This window comes from Nicotiana tomentosiformis, chromosome 3 (assembly GCF_000390325.3).
Source record: "Nicotiana tomentosiformis chromosome 3, ASM39032v3, whole genome shotgun sequence".
NCBI classification, from domain to species: Eukaryota; Viridiplantae; Streptophyta; class Magnoliopsida; order Solanales; family Solanaceae; genus Nicotiana; species Nicotiana tomentosiformis.
In genome coordinates, this window is record NC_090814.1 from 80,812,576 (window position 1) to 80,830,251 (window position 17,676).

The window sequence follows — 17,676 nt, forward strand, 5'->3', positions numbered from 1 at the left end:
TTTACCACGTTACTAATTGCCTAAAAAATATAGTTAAGCCTAGTTCCTTGAATAGTTGCAGAACTTCTATTCTCTAGCTTCGTAACTCGTTCGTGACTTTCATTCTAAACGTTGTGAAATCAGTGCGTAATCAATATAGACTTGGGTTTGATGCCCATGAGTCTCAGTCTAGATTACTCAGCATGTCATAAACAGTTGAAGTTTCAGTTTTCATAATCAGTTCATGAATACATGTCTCAGTGTAGTTCTATTCAGCATTCGAGTATCATGTAACTCAATATGATCCAGTATTTTAGTATCATGTATTGCAGTATGATTCTCAGTTCCTGATTTTAAATCCCTGAATGTTGAACCCCTGTATTTGGGCCTGAGGCCGCAGTTAATGCTTTATGCATCTTTGGGCCTGAGGCCGTTGTTTATGCTTTATGCATCTTTGGGCATGAGGCAGCAGTTATGTATACGTATACTTAGGCCCGAGGCCGCATTTTGTGCACATATATATTGGGCCTGAGGCCGCATTTTATTTATTCAGATAAACAAGTGGTTCATCATTCAGAAGAAGGAGTATTCATAATCTTACTTTCTTTGTTAAGTTCAGTTATCAGTTCAGTTATCAGTTACTAGTTATTATTATCATTTTAGTTATCAGTTATTAGTTATCATTATCAATTCAGTTATCAGTTATCAGCTATCAACTATCATTTTTAGTTTCAGTTTCAATAGTTATCATTTCAGTTTTTAATTATCAATTCTTAGTCATTAGCTTAGTTTCAGTTTTAGTATTTATAATTCTCTCTTTCAGTTGCTTTACATACCGGTGCAATTTAAAAGTACTGACGTCCCTTTTTGCCCGGGGTCTGCATCTCACGATGTAGGTAATGATTTACAGGTTGACGATTCAGAGCGCTAGGATTCTCGTACAGCTATTTGGTAATCCCCAGTTCTTTCGGGGCATTATCATTACCTTACAGTCTTCAGTATTTTCAGACAGTCAGTGTTTTCAGTATTTCATTAGAGACTTCATAGACTAGAGTAATAGTTAGACAGAGTCACATGCATTTAAGGTTAAGCAATGTTGCTACATATATGTTCCAGACTTATATTAGTGATTCCGCATTTGATTTATATCATTTATACTTTTAGTATATCATCGTGTATTAGTTTATCTTCCGCATTCAGTATGTTATGATATCACATGTTGATTCAGTCAGCTAGTTGGCTCGCTCGGTAGAAGTATACAACTATGTAGGGACGGCGGTAGAACAGTAATGTAATAGTACTCTGCTACCATGTTAAATATATGAGTTGAGGTGAGTGATATGGTACGTGCTCGAAAGACTTTTGCATTTCCAGCTAGCCATATATGCCAGAAACAAAAAGGTATGAGTATAGTATTGAGGAGATAGAAGGAGTTGGGAACGTCATTGTGTAAGAAAATTTGTTTCAGCCACTGAATTCGGGGGGGTCAGTCTAGCTATTTCAGGGAGCATGTTAAGTTTAGACCAGAGTTGTATGGCTATTGGGCATTCGAGGAGGAGATGGGTAATAGTTTCAGGATTACTTAGGCACAATGCTGAAGCTAGAAAATTTTTCAAGGGTGTTCAAACTTGAACAAGAAAAACAATTCTCAATAAGTAGGTGCACCGAAAAATTTAAATCAAACAACGTGATATCGAGCTAAATTATAAAAATACGAGTAATAATACGAATAATTGGATAAATTCAAACTAATATAAAGAAGCATCGAAAGAGATTCTACTTATTACAATTGTACTCGACGAGGCTTCATCTCTTGAAATGTTTTTATAATAGACTCATTAGAAGCAATACTAAATACTTCTCTTTCTACAAAAGGCACTATGCAACCGCCTAAAAAGTCATAATCCATTCGATTCTGTAAGTCATTCTTGATAAACTTCATTGCCGAGAAAGCTCTTTCAACGGTTGCAATGGCAACAGGTAGGAGCAGCGCAAGTTTCACTAAGAGGAATACAAGAGGATAAACTAAATGCTTCTTTGTCTTAACAAATCTTTTTGAAAGATCAGAAAGTCCATTTAGATTGGAGAACCTTTCATCAAAATCATGAACATCAATAATGTAACTCGCAAACTGATTCTCAAGAGCACTCATCCGAAATTCATCAAAGTCATCAGGATACAATTCAGCCATCTTCATTATTTTTCTGATATCAACAACAACAACAACCCAGTATAATCTCACTAGTGGGGTCTGGGGAGGGTAGTGTGTACGCAGACTTTACTCCTACCCTGGGGTAGAGAGGCTATTTTCGATAGACCCCCGGCTCCCTCCCTCCAAAAACTACTCACCTTGCTCTTGGGGTGACTCGAACTCACAACCTCTTGGTTGGAAGTGGAGGGTGCTTCCCACTAGGGTTTTGATATCAAAACTTGAAAATGAGTCAATTGGATTCAAACAAGAAACTCCATGAAGCAAATCAGTCGTCACTTCGTCAAAACGATCATTAAGTCCTTAAAGTTGCCAATCAAGAACTTTACAAAACACATCAACACGATAATGATGAAAGACAGTATAATCAGGAGGTTTTCTCCGTGATCTTCCAGAGTTAACATATAGATCATCAAAATTAGGCACCAAAATATCATGCTTGATACAAAATATAGATACTTTATCAACAAACAAATCCCATTCATCATCCCTCCTTAAAGTTTGCAATATTTTCTTTGCTACTTGAACATGTAGCATGGAATTTGCAATATCTTGCTCTATTTTTTTGTAAGGATACATTCAACTCATTTATGATTCCCAAAATATATGTCATTAAATGCAACAAGAAAGCAACCTTATATGTTTGACAAGCTTCGAGATACCCCGATGTCTTAGCTCTATCATCTAAAGTACTTGCATCTTCAACAAGAGTATCAAGAACATCAACAATAGAGCCAAACATACGAATAAATTTTCCAAATGATAAAGCAAAGTAGTCACTATTTTGATCCTCTATTATAACCTTAATAGTTTCTATCTTACATGCGGTCATAATTTCTTTTTGAATATCTGAAGAAGTCATCTTATTGTTTTTTGGAGCACGCTTCAACACAAAGGGTTTAATCTTATCACATTTATCCTCATACCATGAAAGAATTTCAATAAAATTACCCCTTGTTCAATGACGTTTCACTTTCGTCATGACCGCGAAATGCAAATCCTTAATTCAAGAGAATCCTTACCACATCAACAGAAGCATTTAAGCGAAGCCAATACTCACGCTTAATTTGATGAGATTGTTTGTCAAATGCAACAATAATAGACTGTTGTTGCCGCATTAGATCATCACAATTTCTATTTACTTTATTATGAATACTATTTGGCAAACCAACTTGTTTCTTAAAACATTCTATTCTGTTCCAATTCCTAAACCCTTTACTCGAAAAAATACCACCACCACCTTGATGAATACTTTCGCCCTTAAACAAATAACAAGATAAATAATATGAAGTATCGGTACTTACACTATACTCAAACCAATTAAAATCATCAAACCATATAGGATTAAAATGATGCTTAAATCTAGAAAAGTCAGATTGAGGGAAGTCATGATATTGAGGTTGGCAAGGACCACCTTGAATGTATTCCTTCCTTATTTCATCGCGATGGTTTGGATGATACTCCAATATTGGAGTTATCAATTTCTTGTCTTAGAGAAGAATGCGAGGGAAAGTAGTTAAATTTCAACAAGTTCATTGCAACTTCAATTCCCTGAATGTATAAAGTAGTTAAAACATATTATTCCTAAGTCCTAAATCATTAGGAGGCACACAAAATTAGTAAACTTTAACTATTACTCAAGGATTTACATGTCTTTCTATTTGTGCTCAAATATCTTGAGTAGACCTTTTTTAGCCATAGTACCAAACCAAAAATCAGAAAAATTTAATAATTAATACCAAAACTGAAACTTTAAAGTGAAAAAAGAAAAGGAAAGACAAGAATTTCTAAGTTCTAACCAGTTCAATGGAGAGTGGAGACTAGATTAATGGAGATTTGAGTTGTCGGAGTGATGAGTAGCGCCGGCGCAGAGCAGCCAGAACTTCCAAACCCAAAACTTCACTTGTCATTTGTAGTAGCAGAGAGTCAGAGTCTCAGAGAGATCGGATAAGATGGAGACCAAAATTACCTAGGTTTTTTCTTTTTGTTTGTGTGGGGAATGAGAAACTGAGAGGGATCGATTTTTATCTTTTAGGGATTTTGATTTGTTTACTCCAAATTTTTGTTTTATAAAGATTTATTTGTTCCAGATTTTTATTTTATAAAGTAAGTCAAACAGATCTAATGACATCGTTTAGTCTGTTTGTCTTTTTAAAAAATAAAAATGGAACTCAACAAAAAATGTGGAGAGTGGAGATCGAACCTAAGCCCGAGCCCGTGAGGCCCTCTTGACCACCCATTGCCACTGATCTATGATTCTTCATTGTTGCAAGGGTGTTGAATATGTATTACGTGTATGTAAATTCAAAATTTTACCTATATATACAGTGTAATTTTCCGACGAAGGGTGGTAGTTGACCACCCTTGCTACACTGTAGCTTCGCCCCTGCTTAGGCAGAGGGCACAAGTATCAGTGGTAAGTATGCCTAGGTAATGATAGTGTGTCGCCGTAGGTAGTTGATGGTGGCTACAGAGCCATAGAAAATATTTTATTTTTACCGGTATTTGAAGTTTCCAAATCCACTTGAAGGAGTGACTAGTAGTTATAGGGAGTAGATAGTGGTAGAGTGATTTAGTGGTGAATGTCCCCTGCGACGTGAGGGTCCAAGCAAAGGAGTCGAGAAGAGGTACGTAGGAAGGGATATTGATATTAAGTATACTTTGTAGGATTGATGGGGTAAATTCACAAGGAAGGGATGTGAAGTCCCAGTGGCCATGGAGAAGATAGGTAGAGACAATAATTGTATAGGCTTGACGTGGCAGTGGTCCAATGATAGAGTTACGAAGTGGTGTATTGTAGTTCAACCATGAGTCTGTACAAAAGTTAATAAGAGAACCATTACCAATAATCCATTTTATTCCTTGTTGGCATAGTTTTCATCCAGTAACAAGGTTATTCCAAATGGAGGATCTACCAGTGATTCGATTCCTTTGGTGGTAGAAATATTTATGGAGTAGAGTGGCGGCCCATAAAGAAGATGGGTGTTTGAATAGTCATCAAGCTTGACTTGCTAATAAGGTCTGATTCTTGAGGTGAATTTGTTGGATGCCCAAGTCACCACGCTGCTTCGGGGTGGTAACTTTACGCCATTTAAGGAGAAGAATTTTTTTCTCATTGAGAGTTGTCCCCGAGATAAAATTATGCTGATATCGTTATAGTTGGTGGACTATATACTGAGGAAGTTTAATATATTGCGTCACATGATTTGGTAAACTTTTGAGGGTGGGGATAATAAGAGTGGTGCGTCCTGCCAGGCTAAGGAAGTTTGTTTTCCAACCCACGAGCTTAGTTTTAAAATTATCAAGAAGAAATTGGAAATCACATTTTTAAAGATCTGGAAGTGAAGATGGAAAACCTGATGTATTTGCCAAAGGATGTACCTTCATGTATGGGTAAAGATGTGAGAATAAAGTTTCTATCTTGAGGGGTGCAATTTTTGGAGAATAAGATTTTTGATTTTTTAAAATTAATCTTTTGACTAGAATTTTAGTTGAGTTTATTAAGGATATCAATTATGGCATGGAAACTGGTGGATGAGTTTGTGGATGTAAGAACGATATCATCTACGAAGAACAAATGTGAGATTTGTGGTCCATGACGAGGTAAACTAATAGGTTTTCAGAGTCGGTAATATACCGCCATATCAATTTTTTGAGTAAGTAATTTCATACATAATATAAATAGGTACATGGAGAGGGGATCTCCCTGACGAATCCCACGTGAGGGAGTGAAAAATGGGGTGCGAGAATCAATGATGAGGATTGATAGCGAAGTAGTGGTGACACAAGACATGATTAGTTTGATGAGGAAAGGAGGAAAATTGAAGTACTGTAGTGCCTGTCAAACAAAATACCATTCGATTCGGTCAAAGGCTTTATAGATCAAGTTTAAGAAGCATGTAACTAGTCTTTCCCGATTTGCGCTTAAAGTGTGAGAGTATTTCTTGCACGATAATGGCGTTATCCGCCGCTCTACTATTTTGTTGGAAGTTGGAATTGTTAGGGCTGATAATATTTGCCATGAGGGGTTTAATCCACTGAACGATGATTTTCGTGATAATATTATAGATAGTAGAACAAAGACTAATAGGTCAAAATTGAGAAATCATGGAGGCCTGACACACTTTTAAAATTAGGCAAAGGTAAGTTTTATCGATAGTGGTTGGAATTTCATAATCTATAAAGATTTGCTTACGTAAGATGGTCACTTTAGGTTCCACATTTGACCAAAAATGATGATAAAAAATGGATGTAGACCATCTTTTTCAGGTGTCTTAAAAGGTTTAAAGAACCTGACAACTGATATGATTTCGGAATCAGTTACAGATCTGAGGAGAGTGGAGCTTTCTGTGGGCGTGATAAGGGAGGAGCTTTGTGGGGTGAGGTGTAATCGGGATTGAGGAGAGTTAGTGGTATAAAGCGTGTTGAAATAGTTAAAGATTATGTCTTGTATTTGAGTATCCTCAAAGTACCAATTACCCACTTGATCCTTTAAGGCAGTAATACTGTTCCGTCTACGATGTTGTAAAGTAGATAGGTGAAAAATTTGGTATTTGCATCCCCTTCTTGCAGCTATTGAACACGTGATTTAAGTTTTCAAAATTCGTCTTCTAAACGAAGTACATCATTGTATTCTTTTAAAAAGGAATCTTCCAAGTCTTGTAAAAAATGACTAGTGGGAAAGTTTGGGGAGGACTGGATACCTCCTAATCTAGCAAGTAAGGGTTTTTTCGATGAGATATGTTGCCAAGTGATGTTTTATTCCAATATTGTATATTGTGTTGAAAGTGTTCGATGGCTTCTAGGAAGGATGGAGAAGGATGCCAACCATCACGGAGTATATGGATAAAGTCGGGATGTGACGTCCAAATAGTTTCAAAACGAAAAATGTTGGATTTATTACTGTGTGGTGTTTGACATGTAAGTAATAGGGGAGTGTGGTCTGAGTGTGTACGTGGTAAATGACACACGGTAGACTCATGAAATAAAGAAAGTCATTCATAATTTGCAAAGAGTCTATCCAACCATTCTAAAATATGGTAGTCATAGCGTCTTTTATTGGTCCATATCAATTTACTACCTTTGTAACCAAGGTCAAATAAATTACAGTAATCTATACTGTCCGCAAATTGATTTGATCGAGAGTTATTTACAGAACGACTGCCAAATTTGTCGGTAGAGTGAAATATTTCATTGAAGTTGCCCCCAATAATCCAGGGACCCTTATAATAATAAAAAAAGACACATACGATTTTGCCATAATAATTTGCGATTAACATAATAAGGACTAGCATAAATAACAGAAAAGCCATTTTTATGGGTTAGGGAGTAACTGAATTATGACATGTATCTCATGCTCCATCATAGCTACATTTTCAATACTCATTAAATGGCATGCCACAACATGACAATACCACCCACTTGACCATTAGCAAAAACCTCATAGAGGCTGGTAAAGCCAAAATCATCACGTAAGATATCATGGTTTTGCATGTGTGTTTCAAATAAAATTATTAAAGCCGGAGCATGGTAATCTAGTAATGAACGAAAGTTACGACGAAAGTCATTATTATGAGCACCACAACAATTCCAGAGCATAAAATTCATATCTAGGGAAGTATGGGATAATTCTGCATGTAGGTTAGGGGGAACTGAGTTCGTGTCCCTAGGAACTAATCCAAGCTGGGTGTCCAGAGGTGGAGAGGTCACTTGCTATAATGTTGGGATTAGCACTATGGTATATTTTTCTATTTCTAGATTTAGAGTTGGTTGAATAGTGAGGGAACACTTTTGGAGAGTGGATGGGCATTTGAGACGTATTTTTTGCGCAATGCTCCTTTAATACGAAGCTGCAAAAGTCATCTAGAGTTGCATGAGAGGTTCTCGTCTCTCTCATTTCTAATAGTGTAGCTGCTAGGTCTTGTTGTTGGGATGTGGTATCGAGTTATAGAGGCAATGGTAATGATCGGACTGGGAGGGTAAAGAGAGTGCTCAGAGGACTGTGAGGAGGCATCATTAGGTCTATCGGGAAGGATAGTGTATGTTTGGTGTTCTAAGGGATGAAAATCGACCCTAGTAGATGGGGGCGGTAGAAAGAGATTTCCAAAATAGAGAGTAGAGAGTGTGTGGTAGAGCATTCATCGACTAGTGGGACTGACCAAATGCATCCATGCTTAGTCACATACCTTCCGATACTACTAGTGTTAGGTAGGAGGAGTTCTATAGAACTACAATGATCTCTTGGTCGTTGATGGTGAGACGAAACAAAAGGGATTGACCGGAAAGACCTTGTTCCAGCCATGACTGTGGAGGAAGGACCGAGGTGCTCTGAGTGACGTATAGGGTCGGGTATGGGGGTAGAGGATAAGGTGGGTGGTGATGGTCAATGACAAGAAGAGGGTACATATGAGTTTAAGGGAGGTGAAGTAGTAGAAGTAGGTACTGTGGATGTTGAATTAGTTAGAGGGGTTGAAGGAGAGGAGTACGTTACATGGGGATTTTTTAGTTGGGAGGTGAAAGTATTATAATTGATTAATTGATATATAGGAGTATTATTTAATTGAACCAAATTTTCTGTTGGAGAGGAATTTAAGGTGGTCTGGTCTTGTTTATAGGATGGTGGAGGGGTGACGTGGGAATTAATTGGACTAGGAGGGGGTGATGTTGGGGTAGGGGGTGTGACAAGTGTAGGTGAGTTAGTAAAAAAGTTTTGCACTTTAATGGTAAAGGAATTTGTGTTGGTTGTGTAGGACGTGGAGAATGGAAATTGGTTTTGTGGCCGGTGGTGTGGAGATAGTTGTTGGGTTGGCGTCTGGCGGTGGAGGAGAAGATGGGTTGGTACCATGTTGGTCTTGGTGTGGGGTAGACGTCAATAGGGTAGGTCCTTGAATTAATGAATTATGATGTGAATTGGCATCTTGGGTCGTCCCATTAGTGGTGGAGTGGGCTGGTAGTGTAGTTGAGGTATTAATAGGAGGAGGAAGTTTTAATAGTTTGTTTTGGGGGTGTCGGGTTTGTATTATTAATTAACTTGGACTTTTTACGGAATTATTTTTAGAGGGGGTAATAGATAAATTATTTAGTTAATTTATTGCTGGAATTTCATCTATAGAGTTAAGTAATGATAGGTTATTAGGATTAAATAAGTGGGGGTTAGAAGTATCTTTTGTGGGAGAAGTAGGGTATGAAGACTTACCTGAACTAACTTGGAGTACCTCCAAAGTTGCAATGGTTGTCCCTTGGTTGAGGAGAGGAGATTTTAAACGCTTCTGCATAGTTACATGTTGAGGAGGTTGGTGATGTTGAGGACTAGTTTTACCCGTGTGTACTTGATGTTTGGACGGAAATTTTATTGTTTTTCATGGGGTTTCAGAGGTGCTGGCCAGGTTGCTGGGAATAGTAGAGTAGGTCGTTTAGTGTGATGTAGGTGAAGGAAGAGTAGTTGGTTCTATAGGTAGAGCATGGAACATATAAGCCTTGGTGTTGTGACCAAAATGCCAACAACGGATACAAAGGATATTTAGCCCCTCATACATAACTAGTTGCTTATGATTACCAATGTAGACATGTGTTTTTAGTGGATTTTCGAGGGAAACTTCAATACAAATACGAGCATATCGGCCTCTTATAGTGGATGAGGTGCATGCGTTGATTTGTAGTAGTTACTCTAGTTTATTTTCCACTAGTTTTAGGAGATGACCATCGTAATATTCTGTAGGTAGTTCTGGGAGACGAGCCTGAATGGCAGAGTAAGCTAGTTGGGCAGAGGAGACAACAAATTTTGGTTCCCACATACGTACCATAAGGAAATGACCAAGGATAAACCAGGGATCGTCATGAAGAACATGGAGCATATTATCTTCATGTGTAAATTTAATGAGGAAGAAAGCATGTCCGAGATCAATAAGGTTGATTGGTTCCAAAGATCTCCAAAAACTTTGGAGTTTTGTTTTAATCAATTGGTGTCCAACGGATTTGCTGAATAGTTTAATTATAATGGAGTTCTTACAATTGGTGTACAAACGAGCTTTGTCATGAGATATGAGGGGAATGAAATTTTCTGTATCAAATGGGTTATCCATTTCACCATTCAAGTCAATATCTAAGCAGAATATGTGGAGTATTTGGTGGAAGTAGGTCACATGATGAAGGTGTTAGAAGGATAATTAAGAAGGAAGATTGTAAAGAAGTTTGAACTGGAGCATCTAGTTTCATTGCTAAAGGATCAAGATGGTCTGAATGGTGTATTGCATCAAGGTTTCTGGGGGAGGCCATGAAAAATTATGTGTTGGGGGAGTGGACAAGGTGACATGTAAACATAAACTTAATTCATACCCGGATCTTTAACATGATCAAATGATAAGTCTGTAATAGATTAAGGTAACATCCAGTCTCCATGATCAAACGATAAGTCCTTATTCCTTCAATTGGAGCCTTCATACGATTTCCCATGAACAAGAAATCCTTATTTGGATTTGTAGTTTGGATCGTAAGGAATCCCTGCAATGTAGTAGATACATGAGTAGTTGCACAAGAATCAAGACACCAAGTATTATTAGGAACTTCTCCTAAATTTAATTCGAAACATATAAAAACACTAATTGTACCTTTCTTTTCGAACCAAGCCTTACGTTTCAGGCAATCTTTCTGATAGTGTCCTTCCTTGTTACATAAACGACACATATCTGCCTTATATTCCTTGTTAGCATCCTGTGGAGCTTTAGCAGGTGCTTTCTTCTTCTTGAACTTGTTGGCCTTCACTTTAAGTCCTTTACCAACTCCTTGACCCATGAGGTTAATTGAATGACTCCCTTATTTCTTAACCACTTCGAGTCTAATCAACATCAATTACAACATATTAAGATGTCTTGACTCCTCCTGAGTAAGCATACTAGACAATTCACTAACATTCCACTTATCCTTAATAGTGTTATAGTTAACTTGAAAAGGTCCATACTCAGGAGGCAATGAGTTCAGAATAAACTGAACCAAGACGGAGTCATCAACTTTCATCCCCAAGGTCTGAAGTCTTGCTGCAATGTTAGTCATCTCAATGATATGATTTTGCATACTACACGACCCATCAAACTTCATGGTCGTGAGTTCAGCCATTAGTGTACCAGCGAGAGACTTATTTGCAGAACAAAAACGTTCTTCCACAAACTTCAGGTATTCCCTGGCACTTTCTGTTTGTGGAATAGTACTCTTAATGTTGTTGGCAATACTCATTCGCATAAACATAAAGCTCAGCCCGTTAGTGCTTTTGTATCAGTAATTAGTGCTTAGTTCGAAAAGAAAGGTACAATTAGTCTTTCTCATCCGCACTGCTCGTATCAGTAATAGCAGCGGGCTTATCATTCAGCAGAGCCAAGTCAAGATCCATTATACCTAAGTGGAACGGGACTTGTTCATGCCATTCAGAGAAGTTCAATCTGTTGAACACAGTAACAGACGAAGCATGTGAATAAAGAGGAATAGTTGCAAAATAGATAATACATGCTCACAAATCAATATGGATTCAGTAAAACAATTAAAGCATATCGCAGTTCTCCTTTGGGTAAATACTACGATACACTATCATAATTTAAATGACATTTATCCTTTAATAGGTAATTAAATATTTTTAACCAAACATATATGACATCTTTGGACAGACAATACATATTTGACTAAGAATATTAATTTACCTTATCTTATTCACCATTCATAGAAAATTGATCCAACTTTGGATAAATCCTTAAGTTCTAGCAATAGTCAAAATTAATTTATCCATTTATTTTCAATTATATGGTAAACTACAATTTTATTCACGCGTAATTTCTTATACATACTAGTTTGGCCACTTTGGTGACTAACAAACTATATGAACTGTAATGACCTGACCGGTCGTTTTAGGCTCTAGCGCGTTATTCGGCGGTTTGAGGCCATGAGTAGCTTCACTTAAGGTATTATTACTTATACGTGTGGTCGGAATTGAAATCTGAGAAGTTCGGAGTTGATTTGGAGAGAAAATTCTAATTTCGAAAGCTTTAAGTTGGAGGAATTGGCTAAGGGTTGATTATGAGTAAACGACCTCGGAATCGGGATTTGAAGGTACCAATAGGTTTGTATGATGATTTTGTACTTGGGCGTATATCCGGATCCGGTTTTGGACGACCCCAGAGCGTTTCGGCGCATATTGTGGAAGGTTGGCATTTTGAAAGAATTTCATGAATTTGAGTTGAAGTGTATTTCAATGTTATCGACATACGTTTGGGATTCCGAGCATGGGAATGGCTCCGTATGGTGATTCTGGTCTTAGGAGCGCGTCCGGAGGTGGATTGGAGGTCCATAGGTCATTTTGGGGTCATTTGGCGAAAGTTGGAAATTTGAATTATTTTGAGAAATTTTACCGGGAGTGGACTTTTTAATATTGGGGTCGGATTCCGATTACAGAAGTTGGAGTAGGTCCGTAATGCCAAATGTGACTTTGTGTGCAAGATTTGAGTCAATCGAATGTGATTTGGTAGGTTTCTGCATCGAATGTAGAAGTTTGAAGTTCTAAAGTTGATTAAGCTTGAATTAGGGTATGACTCGTGATTTCGACGTTGTTTGACATGATTTGAGGCCTTGAGAAAGTTCGTGTCATATTTTGGGACAAGTTGATGTGATTGGACGGGGTCCCGGGGGGCTCGGTTGTGTTCCAGCATAGTTTCGAATCAATTTTGGATGAAAAACTATTGTTGGTTCTGCTGGTTTTTGGGTCCGGGCTGAGGTTTCGCAAATGCGAGGTTTTGATCGGATTTGTGAACTTGCATTTGTGAGGAAGGAGTTCGCATTTGCGAAGGTGGGAAATTTCTTAGGGGTTGGCATTTGCGAACATTTTTATCACTTTTGCGAATTTGTCCTCTTCGTATTTGCGAAGATTTTGGTCGCAAATACGACCTTGGCAGGGGTGGCTCTCCTTCGCATTTGCGATGCTTTTGTCGCAATTGCGACCATCGTATTTGCGAACCAGATGTCGTAAATATGACGTCTGCGACTAGAGCAAGGGCTTTTATTACGGGACTTAACTCATTTCCCTCATTTTCCACTTGGACTTAGGCGATATTTGAGAGCATCTTGAGAGGGGTTCCATCAACATCAAAGAGGTAACCGATTCCCGTATATTTTGAGTTAAATACTTGGATTATACATAGATTTTAGCATGGAAATTCATGAAATTTTGTAGAAACTTGGGATTTTGGTGGAAAACCTAAAAATAGGTATTTTTGGATTTTGACAACGATTTTTGACATGGAATTGAGAATAAACTCTATATTTGAGTTCGTGAGGCTATGGGTAATGTTTATCTTCAAAAATATTTGGAATCCGGGCATGTGGGCCCGATGGTGATTTTTATCAACTTTTCGAGCGGAGTTGGAAATTATTGTAAATTGAATTATAATGAGTATCTGAGTATATATTCATGGATTTGAATATTTATTGACTAATTTTGGAGCGATGGGCATCGACTTGAGTTGTTGGGAAGGCTTTGGAGCCGTTTTTGGAATTTCGGAGCGAGGCAAGTCTCTTTTCTAACCTTGTAAGAGGAAAATTAACCCCATAGGTGAATTGAATTCTTGTGTGCTTTTATTTGCGGGGGCTACGTACGCACGAGGTGACGAGAGTCTGCGTAGCTACTAATTATGCCTATGTCTGGGTAGTTTTAGGTTTACACCATGTATTGTTGATACCGTTATTTAATTATGTTTATTATTTACGTTGAAAGAGTTGAGATCTGAGTATGCTTATTAATTGCCTTAAAAGGAGTTGAAATTGAGGATTTTGAAATTTGAAAGTTTTCATTTGATTTTCGTATTTTGAAAAGAATTGAGGAATAATATAATAACTTGAGAAATCTATGTTCAACAGCGTCACAACTATATTCCGCGAGCGGCGTAAATTTCCACTACTCTCGTGGGAGCGGGCCATTCGCCTCGGCAGGTTAATAGATGCATCTATGGTTCACGCGCGTTCGATCCTCGGTAGTGCACAATTTAAATATTTATGTTGGATCGGGTCGTACTACTTTGGCATCACTTGCGTGTGAATGTTGGATCAGGCCGTACGACTCAGGCATTTCTGGGGCGAGCCCCGGGGCGAGGCGTACCAAAAATGCCCTGGGGCGATGGTGTGGGGCGAAAGTCTCAAGAGGCGTACGCCCGGGCGTTCGTGGCGCATTGTTTTAGTAAGAAGTAATCCCTAGAGACTTTTTCAAATTAAAATAAAATTTGTTGAATTAGTCCTTCATATAATACCCAAATTTTCAAAATTAAGTTTGGTAATTACTCAAAAGGTTTAAAAAGGAACTCAAAAGTATTAAATTTAAAAGTAAAGACCTTTTTTTATTGATTTAAGCTCTAATTCATGATTTTTCCTATTTTTTATCTTGTCCGCTAGTCTGGTAATATCTCCCAAAAGTAACGAATATTTAAATTTTTTTACAAATACAAAAAGAACTACATTTTTCTTCATAGCAGCAAATCCAAAGTTCAAATTGCAGGTTAATCATCCTTTTTGTTCCTCCATATAGAAAACTTTATTCTTTTAGATTCAAATTACTTGTGCTTGTAAGTAACGTATAATAGATTGTTTGATTAGTTTTTTGTGGGGATGGAGCGCACACACACACACACACACACACACACACACACACACACACACACATATATATATATTAGTTTTTTGTGGGGATGGAGCACACATATATATAGTTTTCTTCAATTTTTATGCAATTTTACCTGTTTATAAATATTAACTGTCATTATATTATTTTATAAAATATTAAAAATTAAATATCTATGGGACTTACGCCCCGCGCCTCAGGGCTTACGCCCCGATGAGGCATATGTAAAATGCCCCGCCTTACGCCCACGCCTTTTAAAACACTGTGCGTGATAACTCTTTGGAACTAATAATACTTGACATTGCTTCATTGGCTTGAGATATAAATTGTTAAATGATGAAAATAAGATTCGGGAAATTGTTAACTGACATCGGGTTTTGGGGGTACTTACAGGTTGTTCAGTATTGTAGTTGTGAAAACATTTCCATTTACTCAGTAAATTTTATCTCTTATTATTTAATTGAAGGAAATTATGATTTCAAAAATACTAAAAATGAGTAATTAAGTTAATCAATTATTGTTGGGTTCCTTGACAGCGGTGTTAGGCACCATCACAACCTTTAATGGATTTTGGGTCGTGACAACATGGTATAAAAGTACTAGGTTCACTTAAGTCTCACGAGTCATGAGCGAGTCTAGTAGAGTCTTGCAGATCAGTACAAAGACGTCTGTACCTATCTTCGAGAGGCTACATGACTATTAGGAGCACTTCCCTTCTTGGTTCCTCATCGTACGATTTGATTCCTTTGAGGCTTATGCCTTCATTCCCTTCCTATTCAATCTTATGCGACGTGAATAGATTGTTGGGTTGCCTGACAGCGGTGTTAGGCGCCATCACAACCTTTAATGGATTTTGGATCGTGACAACATGGTATAAAAGTACTAGGTTCACTTAAGTCTCACGAGTCATGAGCGAGTCTAGTAGAGTCTTGCGGATCAGTACAAAGATGTCTGTACCTATCTTCGAGAGGCTACATGACTGTTAAGAGCACGTCCCTTCTTGGTTCCTCATCGTGCGATTTGATTCCTTTGAGGCTTATGCCTTCATTCCCTTCATATTCAATCTTATGCGACATGAAGTGTTTGTTATAAATTTGGAATCGAGGAATTTTAATTCCACTACAGATGTAGTGCAGGATGTTTCTCCCTGCATATTCGATTGGGCTAATGTCGCCGCCTTGCGAAAGGATGTTCGGTCATCTCAGCTCAGTAGCTGTATTTCTGATGGTTTTGGGGCTATGCACCAATTGTTATGATATTCATGAGTTGTTATCGCATAATACTGATGTAATGGTAGGATACTTTTCTATGTGTCGGGACAGTGAATGATTTGAAAGGAGGTTTTTCTCAATGCATGATTCATAGGTTCAGTGTTTTATTTCTAGTGGAGGAAAGGCAATCAGACTAAGAATGTTCAGGTTTGGGTTGATGGAGTAACGAGACTTGGTATTTTTTAGCATGGTGGAATCTTCATCTGTGATGTGGTGTCGTCGCCCTTGATTGAATGTGTTAAGTTCGCTGGTGTTATGGCCTTCTTCAAATCGCCTTTGGGACAGAGTATTGTGAATGGTGCCCGGGAAACGGCTGTCAGAGGTCGCAGTGTGCAGCGGTTCAGAATCGAATCGATAAATCCTAATGTTGATGGCTCAAGGAAGATGATCTTCAGGGAGGTTTAGAGTTGGTGGCGATCTGTTGGTTAAGGTGCTACAGAGATGAATTTTAGATTTAAGGCAACAACTGGGTAGTGAAAGATGAGGAAGGACATGTGGTAGGTGTCTTGCGGTGGTTAAATTTCTAGAAGTCCAAGTGTGAGAAACATAAGTCGTGTAGTTGCTGAAAGGAGAGGGTTAGACCAAAGTGGGAGAGTGGCATAGTAACATATGGGTTCTATGGTAGGATAGCTACACGCCTTGAGGAAAGTTTGGAGTGTTTTAGGATTCATGATGGACAGTGACTAGGTCTACGGACTTAAGTTGGAATATTGGCTACTATACTGAGGAAGATTGGATATGATAGAAATGAGTTGCTTGATATGAAGAGGGATACAACATGACTTCGGGTTGGGAATATATTGTCGCACATGTAGTTGATGTCAATGGGTAGTGAACGGACTTGTACAGTTGGCGAATGAGCACGGGCTAAGGATGGTTTATTGATTTCATAGTAATTGTACTAAGCGCACATCGTTGGAAGGTGTCGGCATGGAATTTTCACAGGTGAGTTATCTCCGGTGAGCAAGTTAGCGGTTGCATGGAGTGGGCGAAGCTTCTACGAAGAATTCTACCGTCTATCCGGTAAGGGATCGAATATGTGAATGTGGCTAAGGATTCTGAGTGCTCATGAAATGTTTAACAGAAAGGTTGTGAGAAATTTGGCGGGTTGGTTGTGCAAGATCATGTCAATGGGGAATAAGGAGTATTGGTGGGTTCGAGGATTATGCAATAGTAGCTTCAAGCTAAGTGGGAGAGCCCCACCGTCTACGATTTGATTGCATGGTTATCTACTTATGAGGGTTTCTTTATCGGTGTATTGGTGAGCAAAGGATTTGGGGAATGTGTGCCATATTTGGCATTGTCGATTCATGTTTAGGCTTTGGAGAGACTCAGAGTTTATGCTTCGTGAAGATGTGATGTACAAGAAAGTGAATCGGCCGGGTGCTTCTTTGAGAATGCGTTCATATGCTAGAAGAGCCTTGGAGTTGATTATATTTGAGACCAAATCAGAATGGGTGACCCTCAACAACGGTCATAGTGGATTCAAGAGTTAAAGTGCGATGCCTAAGGATTTCGAGTCTGTAGTATGGTTAAAGTGCGGTGCTTGGAGTGTTCTATGTTATCATCGG

General features: G+C 38.2%; 1 protein-coding gene and 1 long non-coding RNA gene across 2 annotated transcripts; both read right to left on the reverse strand.

Annotated features, from left to right (window-relative positions):
• Nucleotides 1-2,069: 2,069 nt before the first annotated feature.
• LOC138908771 (uncharacterized) lies at nucleotides 2,070-3,521 on the reverse strand. Its single transcript, XR_011415171.1, has 2 exons — nucleotides 3,401-3,521; nucleotides 2,070-2,170 (listed from the first exon to the last, which is right to left on the reverse strand). It is a non-coding gene; the product is annotated as an uncharacterized lncRNA (long non-coding RNA).
• A 7,514-nt stretch (nucleotides 3,522-11,035) lies between these two features.
• LOC104117034 (uncharacterized) lies at nucleotides 11,036-11,416 on the reverse strand. Its single transcript, XM_009628013.1, has one exon. The coding sequence runs from the start codon at nucleotides 11,414-11,416 to the stop codon at nucleotides 11,036-11,038; it is 381 nt and encodes a 126-aa protein (XP_009626308.1).
• Nucleotides 11,417-17,676: the final 6,260 nt, after the last annotated feature.